The following is a 9,341-nucleotide window of genomic DNA, read 5'->3' as shown; positions in this document are numbered from 1 at the left end:
TGTGAGCCCGAGAAAACCGATCTTCTGCCTGGATGACATAAATATTGACCTGTTACGTGCGGATGGTACTGGTGCGGGTCGTTATAGCTCTGTTTTGAGCGACATCAGTCTGCTCAAACTCGCCAAGAACCCTCTGCACCTGGACCCGATCGGGACTCTCTTAGCTCACATTATCATTAACGTTCCTGACCTGGGGTCATCTATCCAGGTGATCCAGATGTGGCGCGCAGGACTTTTTCGTATCATACGGCCTCACCCTGGAGCCGCCTGCTGCCGACCATCACCGTCTCTCGGACCAGCAAGGAGCTTTGCACCAGACTTGGCGATGTGGATGGTGCGGTTGTATTATCTTACGACGAGATGTTTCGTGACGTACGAATATGTCAGCATTGTTGTATTTTACTATTGCACTCATGCTGCCATCATAATTGAACCGAATCAAAGACTAAGCCACCTGTTGGAATTTTTCGCGAAAAAGTGAGTACAAACTATCTATAATATTATAACGTACGGAAATCAGTGCCACTCGATGCATTACCACGGCGTGGGCTCACAATTCCCAGAATTCGATGCTGGGAAAGTTGGACTTGTGCTCAGAAACGTTCTATACAGAAATATTCCCAAGTTACATGCAACCATCCCTGGTCGGACGCAAGAGTGCTAAGAAGGTCGGTCTGCCCAGAACTGATCATCGTAATTTCCTATAGAAAGTGAGGGTGGATGGCGTATTTCACCCCGTGGAAGCCTAGAAAGTTGTGCAGATGGGACAAAATTCATCGCTAATTGCTGGTATCGTGTTCATTTTCAGACATTAAGAGCTGACTGTTGTATTTGTATATATCCATTATCTTTTGCCATGTCATTGAGCCGCATGCGTGTAAAACTTTCATTGTCATCAACGAACATCCCTTAAAATACCTGATGAACATGCTGATGGTGTGCGCTTTGTAAAACATTGCAAAAAAGCATGAAAATAGCACTTCAGAAATATAGAAAACAGTTTGTCAAGCACAGATTGATCTTCACATCCAAACGGCCTTTTTCCGCATGAAAAGGGTTTTCTTGGTACACCAGGTTTCTTTTCAAGCCTCCAGTCCCACATACCACTCCGAGCCAATCTCCCCCAGAGCGCGCATCAGGCATGTAGGACTCATGTAACCTTGAAGGTGAAAGGACACGTCATATACGACACGATATATAATATACACACAGCATATACATCATGTACAACATCTGCGCCGAAGTGTAGCCCATTGAGCTGCGTTGGTACGCCCTGCTGACCTCAGATCACCTCAGGTCAGATCAGGTCAGGTCAGATTAGGTCGGGCCAGATCTTCTGCGCTCAACACCAGCCCATCAGATCTTCTACTCCCGGGTCTTGGCATCTTCGGCTGCCGGGTTGAAGGACCTGCCGTAGCCGTGGCCACCGTTCCGGCCCTCCTGACGCTGTCGGTGACGTCTGGATGACCCTGACCCCTGTCCTCCGCGGGCCGTCTCTGTCCCGCTCTGGCGCCGGCCCTGTCCGGACAGGTCAGACGACCCCAAGTGTCCGTTGAAGTTGTCGCTGATAACGGCAGACAGGGGGTCCGTTTCCTCTTCAGCGTCAACGAAATCAGGCCAGTAGGTACCGTCCTGACTCAGACCCAGGAGAAGTTTACCATCGTGGACCTTCTCAGGCCAGTAGGTGCCGTCTTGACTCAGACCCGGGAGGCGTTTACCACCCTGGGCCTTCTGGGCCTTCTCAGGCCAGTAGGTACCGTCTCGACTCAGACCCAGGAGACGTTTACCACCCTGGGCCTTCTCAGGCCAGTAAGTGCCGTCTTGGCTGAGTCCCAGGAGACGTTTACCACCCTGGGCCTTCTCAGGCCAGTAAGTGCCGTCTTGGCTGAGTCCCAGGAGACGTTTACCACCCTGGGCCTTCTCAGGCCAGTAAGTGCCGTCTTGGCTGAGTCCCAGGAGACGTTTACCACCCTGGGCCTTCTCAGGCCAGTAGGTGCCGTCCTGACTCAGTCCCAGGAGACGTTTACCACCCTGGGCCTTCTCAGGCCAGTAGGTACCGTCTTGGCTCAGTCCCACGGGTCTTCTGACGGCCGCTGTGGCTGATGCCACGAGGAGAGTGAGACAGATCTGCAACACAAATGCGCAGGTCACTATCGGTGTGCGTGCCTGTTAAGTGTATTTGTATACCTTTTATAGTGCGGCTCGTGTAATCTGGCACTCGTTGGTTATTGCTGTAATTCCATTGTTCAGGGGGGAAATCCAGACAGGTATCGAAATTTGGATTTCTTTCCAGTGTCTTAACATCTAGACCACCCTTACGACAACGAGTCATTGCAAGCTATGTGAAGTTGTGTAATTCGGTGATTATGTTTCAGGCTACAGAGTCGGCAAAACTCATTTTTACTGTTCAGTTACAACACCAGCCAAGTTAGCGGTGTTGTGACGTGGCGTGGCCATATCCCCTTACTGACTTTGCGCGTTCAGATGCAAACACGGCACTGACAAGATTAGAAAAGCTCCGAAAGTTGCACCACTTAAACGTTTGCCACGCAGTCACGGTACAAAGCATCAGTCCAACGGCTTTTCGTCGCCCTCGTTTATGCCAGCCAGATAACTGACCTGGATCTTCATGATGACTTTCTCTCTGTAGACCGGTACACAATGTCCAATGCTGCCGCTTCACTCATGCTCTGCCGGCCGGTGCCACGCGCTTTATACCGACTGTCCTATCGTGAACTGTGATCATCTTCAGATTATCAGCGCTTGCGTCAGCTGATATCAGCCGCCATGTTTCGCCGCTCGGCAGAGCATAGTCAAGCAGGTGTTTGGGTGGGAGTAACGCGATTAATGTTGACATCCAAGCGTATTCAGCCGTAACTTTATCCAATATCCAAGGATCTATCAGAAGGTGATCTGTTTGACACCTGATATGTAAAGGCCTCAATCAAGTGGTGCCTTTTCAAACAGTATGCAATTTGTTATGACCGCCCCCCCCCCCCCCCCCCCCCCCCCCCAGTGGCCGCTATTGACTGCGCCCGTGTTCATCGGTTACGCACGCGGTTCAGAAGTCAGACCGAAGTGGCTCATTGGCCCTTGACCCAGACGTACTTCCGTCACTGACCGGAAGACGCAGATAACGTACACCGCTGATCGGTCGGAGGGCCGGTGTGATGGGTGGAAGTGTGACTGATCTACCGTAGGCTATCTGTCCGAGAACGGTGACCAAAGCGTCGCCCAACAAAAGCTGGATATGATAAGTAAGGGCAGGAGGCTCACTGATTTTATGCGTTGACTTACGTCAAGAAGATTTTGACTTCAGGGATTAAGTACCCTGCGTCTACGCTCAATCAGTGAATGCAATGTAGTCCGGCACCTCTTCAGATTTAATAACGTCACGGAATTATAAGGGGTCCCTCTTTGGAAGAAAATGTATTATCAATGTGTGTGGTCATTGTCATCATCATCGTCATGTTTATTAAAGAAGACATGCAGTAGAAAGCCAACGTAAATCAGAAAGACCAAAAAGCAAGAGCTTAAATCGAAGCACCTTGTCTGAAACAAACAAACAGAAATGCTTCGCCGCAACCGCCGCCACGGCACAGCTAGCTCAGCTCTTTCATTCGGCTGGATGGTCAGCCAAAAAAAGCCTCACCGGGAATGCCGCGGTCATATGGTGAAGTGAGGGGAATACTAACAATATTCAATGTCAATAAATCGTCACGATTTGAGCACACAATTTTGGAAATGGTAAGGCATCATCAAGCCGTCCCCGCCAATTTTGGAAATGTTATGGCATCACCAAGCCGTTCCCGCCAATTTTGGAAAAGGTAAGGCATCACCAAGCCGTTCCCTCCGCTGAGATCTGCGCCATGCAATAGAGCTTATAGCTGATGGTAAGGTAACGTGTGTCTAAAATGGATATGTAACGTTTGCGACATGCTGTCAAACAGATCGTTCCTTTGCTCCATGTATTTTTGGAGCAAGAGGGCGAAATCACGAATGGCTTCATAGTGGTGTCCACACTGGCACACCGGCGAGGCTTTTTGAACAAGAAGTAAATGAGAATTCAAGCGAAACATGTCCATTCTCAGCATGGCATGCAAAATATTCCCTTTATTTTTCATCACACTTTGCAGCAATGGAGTGCATCGGGCGATCCCAACTACTCGCAAAGCTGTTTTGAAAGCGGAGTGGGTGAGGTGTCATGTGGTGTCGTGCGGTTTATTCCATTGCTTGCTTGCTGTAGGGAAAATGATTTGTGGTACAATGGTGTGCGACTGGTGGTTTGCAGTGTGCGTGCTTGCATTTCTAAGATCTCTGTTAGCGTCTTTTGCGCTGGTATCGGGCATGATCGCTGTGATGCAGCCGGTGTACGTTGCAGAAAATCTACAGGACCGTTTAGTTTGTGATAGTGCGTCAGTCCGTGCATATGTCGCCTCGTTGTCAGTCCATGCCATCCTAACTCAGTTCGTGGTTTGTCGGATGGCGTTCTGAAGAGTGCCCCGGTCACCAGTCTCGCAGTCTGTTTAGTAGTGTTTCAAGTCTGATTGCATCCTGTACTGTGATGTGTCCGTCGCAGATGGCGTTGCAGTACTCAAAAAGAGGTTTGACGTACACTTGGTACATTTGTACGAGAATGGGCCTTGGTGTGTGCTGTATTATCGGATACAGGGGGCTGCGTGGTTTGAATATTTTGCGGCATGTTTTGGTGATGTGTTGGTGCAAACGGAGATCTTTGGAAAACGTCATGTCAAGGTGTGTGTGTGGGGGGGGGGGGGGGGGGGGGGTCGAATGTAAGCGCTGGTGACTGATGCTCCTGCTTATATGAGAATGTCTGTTCGATTGTTTTTGTTACATTAAATGTGATGGCCCCTTGTCGACCATATTTGTGTATTTCGTCAAGGTCGTGTCGGTCGTGCGTAAATCAGTCCTGGTGTGTGAGAGGTATAGAAAGAGGTGTCGTCAGCGAAGAAAAGAACATCATTCTGTGTCCGACTGAAGAGTCCGTCGAGGAGAATGGGTGCTAGTAGAGGCCCTAGTACGGAGCCCCGCAGGCAGCCTGCGTTTATGGTTTCGGTCTTGAAAACTGACACGTGTTCGTACTCTCCGTCGTCTGTCTTGGTAGTATGGCCTAAGCCAGTCTAAAAGTCGTCCAGTGATTGCAAAGCTATATTTGCACTTGTGCAATAGACCATTACTCCATATGTTGTCAAAGTATTTAGAAATGTCGGAATAGATTGACGTAAAGTCGCGTCCTGTGTCAAGCGACTTGTATATACTGTGCGTCAAAAAAGGGAGCCTTGTCCGATTGTTGTCTGAGAAAGGGGAATGCCGGTGAAATGATCGAATATATTTTTACAGACTATTTTTCGTAAACTTTTGAAGGTGCCAAAATGATGTCTATTGGCCAATAGCAGGAATAATCGGATGGTGAGCCATTGCTTTTAAGTATAGCTTTGATGTCTTTCTCTTTCAACTTACTGAGAAATATTTCTGACGTTAATGATTTATTAAACAACTGTGCTAATGGTTTGGAGGTGAGAAGTGCAATTAGCGTCAGCAATTTGACATGAATTCCGTCGAGGCCCGTGGATTTGTTTGGATCCAGGGAGTTAATGATTTGTAGGACTTCTTGTCCCGAAATGGTGACGTTTCCTAAGGTGGGTACCAGCGGTGCATTGATGGTGTTGGTCGGTTGCAGCGCTTGGAAGTCTGCATTGTTTGGCGTGGATTGAACGGCGAAGTGGTTGTTAAGTAATGTTTCTTTTTCGTAACTGCCATTCCTACATTTCTAACTACATTCGTGTACTCTGTCATACTGTTACGCAGACTAATCGAAAAACGTAACTAGACCAAACCGATTCCGCTTACCGCACGGCAGCGACCGTAGCCAACGAACATCCTCGAGCCTCAAAGCATGTCTAAGCCAGCAAGCAACCGATTCCACGATGGTGAATGCATCGCCTTTAGTATCAGCAGCACCACATGCTCCACGCTGCGTTGCACGACCGGTTCTGCTCGCCTTTCATCGGATCCGTCACCTTGCCAACAGCGGTCAGACTACCAGCTCTAGTGGGCCGGTTCATGAACTGGTCATCGGTCACTCGAATGTCCTTCACTGGTGCCTAAGATCGATTCACGCGGTGCCTCGTACTCCTCGTGAGCAAAAGCTTGGCATTATGTGTGTCACTGAGATTCGGCTATCAAGTCCTGTCACAGATAGAAAATTGGTGTTTCCTGGTTACAGACTGGTGCGCCGAGACCGCTCCGGTACAACCCGAGGCGGTGGTGTGCCTATGCCAGGAAAACGGCGCCATAAACGTCCTTCCAATTACAAGCACAGGAGATGTCGACGAGTCGCTCTGGGTGTCGGTCTCGGGCGGCGTGCAGCGCTCTGTTATTGTGGGCGTTATCTACCGTCCACCGTATCAGCCGGTGTCGGACGGTCTGGATAGCTTACACAGCCCACTGCGTGCTGCTGTGAGCCCGGGAAAACCGATCTTCTGCCTTGGTGAAACGAATAATTGACCTGTGGCGTGTGGATGGCACTGATGCGAATCGTTATCGCTTTGTTTTGAGCGACCTAAGTCTGCTCCAACTCATCAAGGGCCCTCTGCACCTGGACCCGACCAAGACCCTCTCAATTCACAGCATCACCAACATTCCTGACCTGGAGTCATCTATCCAGGGGATCCAGGTGTGCCACGCAGGGCTTTTTCGTATCATACGGCCTCACCCTGGAGCCGCCTGCTGCCGACCATCACCGTCTCTCGCACCAGCAAGGAACTTCGCACCAGACTTGGCGATCTAGATGGTGCCGTTGTGTTGTCTTACGACGTGATGGTTGATAACGTGCGAATGTGCCAGCATTGTTGTCGTATTTTATTAGTGCACTCGTGTTGCAATTACAATTATACCGGATCAAAGAATAAGCCATTTATCGGAATTATTCGTGAATAAAATGATTATGAACTATCAATACTGTTATAACGTACCGAAGTGAATGGCACTCGATGCATTAAGACGGCTTGTTAACAACATAATATAGAAATGGTCAAAATGAGCAGAATTCGACGCTAAGAAAGTCGGACTTGTACTCAGAAGCATTCTATACAAAAATGTCCCCAAGTTACATGCAACCATCCACGGTCGGATGCAGGAGTGCTAAGAAGGTCGGCTTGACCTGAACTGGACATGGTAATCTCCTACAGAAAGGGAGGGTGGGTGACGTACATCACTCCATGGAAGCTTGCGAAGTTGTGCAGGTGGGACGAAATGTATCCTTAGATGCTGTTATCGTGTTCATAATCAGACATTACATGCTGACCGTTGTATTTGTATATATCCATTATCTTTTGCCATTTCAGTGCGCCGGACGCGTATAAAACTTACATTGTCACCAACGAACATCCCTTAAAATACCTGATGAACATGCTGACGATGTGCGCTATGTAAAACATTGCAAAAAACATCAAAATAGCACTTCAGAAATATAGAAAACAGTTTGTCAAGCACAGATTGATCTTCACATCCAAACGGCCTTTTTCCGCATGAAAAGGGTTTTCTTGGTACACCAGGTTTCTTTTCAAGCCTCCAGTCCCACATACCACTCCGAGCCAATCTCCCCCAGAGCGCGCATTAGGCATGTAATACTCATGCAGCCTTGAGGGCGAAAGGACGCGTCCATACAACAAAGACATCACATATAGCACATGCACCAAAATGTAGCCCGCTGAGTTGCAATGACACGCCCTGCTGACCTCAGGTCACGTCAGGTCAGATCAGGTCAGGTCCAATCTTCAGCCCTCAACACCAGCCCATCAGACCTCTACTTCTGTGCTCTGGCATCCCCGGCCACCGGGTTGAAGGACCTGCCGTAGCCGTGGCCACCGTTCCGCCCCTCCTGACGCCGCCGGTGACGTCTGGATAACCCTGACCCCTGTCCTTCGCGGGCCTTCTCTGTCCCGCTCTGTCGCCGGCCCTGTCCGGACAGGTCAGACGACCCCGAGCGTCCGTTGAAGTTGTCGCTCATGACGGCAGACAGGAGGTCCGTTTCGTCTTCAGCGTCAGCAAAATCAGGCCAGTAGGTACCGTCCTGACTCAGTCCCAAGAGACGTTTACCACCCTGGGGCTTCTCAGGCCAGTAGATACCGTCTTGACTCAGTCCCAGGAGACGTTTACCATCCTGGGCATTTTCAGACCAGTAGGTACCGTCCTGACTCAGTCCTAGGGGACGTTTACCACCCTGGGCTTTCTCAGGCCAGTAGGTGCCGTCTTGACTCAGTCCCAGGAGACGTTTACCACCCCGGGCCTTCTCAGGCCAGTATGTGCCGTCTTGGTTCAGTCCCAGGAGGCCTTTACCGACCTGGACCTTCTCAGGCCAGTAGGTGCCGTCTTGACTCAGTCCCAGGAGACGTTTACCACCCCGGGCCTTCTCAGGCCAGTATGTGCCGTCTTGGTTCAGTCTCAGGAGGCCTTTACCGACCTGGGCCTTCTCAGGCCAGTAGGTGCCGTCTTGACTCAAACCCACGGGCCTTCTGACAGCTGCTGTGGCTGATGCCGCGAGGAGAGCGAGACAGATCTGGAAAAAAATGCGAAGGTCGCTTTTAGTGTGCGTGCTCGTGAAGTGTATTTGTAGATCTTTGACAGTTACAGTTTATCTATTTTTACGCTCATTCGTCATTGTTGTAACTCAGTGGTTCAAGAGAGATGTCCGGCGTCAAGAAGCTTCACCGCTACCGTCCGGGCACGGTGGCTCTTCGCGAGATCCGTCACTACCAGAAGAGCACGAAGCTGCTCATTCGCAAGCTGCCGTTCCAGCGCCTGGTGCGCAAGATTGCGCAGGACTTCAAGACGGACCTGCGCTTCCAGAGCAGCGCTGTCATGGCTCTGCAGGAGGCCAGCGAGGCGTACCTGGTCGGTCTGTTCGAGGACACGAATCTGTGCGCCATCCACGCCAAGCGGATGACCATCATGCCCAAGGACATCCAGCTGGCGCGTCGCATTCGTGGCGAGCGTGCTTAAGCGCTAAGGGCGAAATCATCAACAGGTCCTTATCAGGACCAGAGACAATGGCGTGGAGTACGAGCTTGGGTGTGACACGAACGGACGACGAGGAGCTGTTCCAAATGTGAGAGCAATTAGCGCGCTCTGCCGGACGCTGTCAAACTGAAGGCCTCTTTGCCATCCGGGCAGAAACAGGCCAAAGTCCTCACCCATGACGGCATGTCAGTCCGGTTATGCGTGACAGTCAGTCTGCGACCTGATAATGTAAGAGCGAGTTACGTGGCTCTGATAAGAGCCATTGCAGCACCCCGACGGGCGGAGGTGATGGCACGCAC

At 50.4% G+C, this 9,341-nt stretch overlaps 1 protein-coding gene across 1 annotated transcript; it reads left to right on the top strand.

Annotated features, from left to right (window-relative positions):
• The first annotated feature begins 2,366 nt into the window (after positions 1-2,366).
• Positions 2,367-9,024, top strand: LOC119104692 (histone H3.3-like). Its single transcript, XM_037228410.1, has 2 exons — positions 2,367-2,405; positions 8,710-9,024. The coding sequence occupies exons 1-2, from the start codon at positions 2,367-2,369 to the stop codon at positions 9,022-9,024; spliced, it is 354 nt and encodes a 117-aa protein (XP_037084305.1).
• Positions 9,025-9,341: the final 317 nt, after the last annotated feature.

This window comes from Pollicipes pollicipes, unplaced genomic scaffold (assembly GCF_011947565.3).
Source record: "Pollicipes pollicipes isolate AB1234 unplaced genomic scaffold, Ppol_2.1 Scaffold_6052;HRSCAF=7182_pilon_pilon_pilon, whole genome shotgun sequence".
Classification (NCBI taxonomy): Eukaryota; Metazoa; Arthropoda; class Thecostraca; order Pollicipedomorpha; family Pollicipedidae; genus Pollicipes; species Pollicipes pollicipes.
This window is presented reverse-complemented; position numbering and strand designations above follow the sequence as displayed.

What these genes read in the sequence shown, in the direction of transcription:
- LOC119104692 (XM_037228410.1), top strand. Translation starts at nt 2,367, where the DNA reads ATGTTTCAGGCTACAGAGTCGGCAAAACTCATTTTTACT. An exon ending in CGGCAAAACTCATTTTTACT is followed by an intron (nt 2,406 to 8,709) that starts GTTCAGTTACAA and finishes GGTTCAAGAGAG; the next exon opens with ATGTCCGGCGTCAAGAAGCT.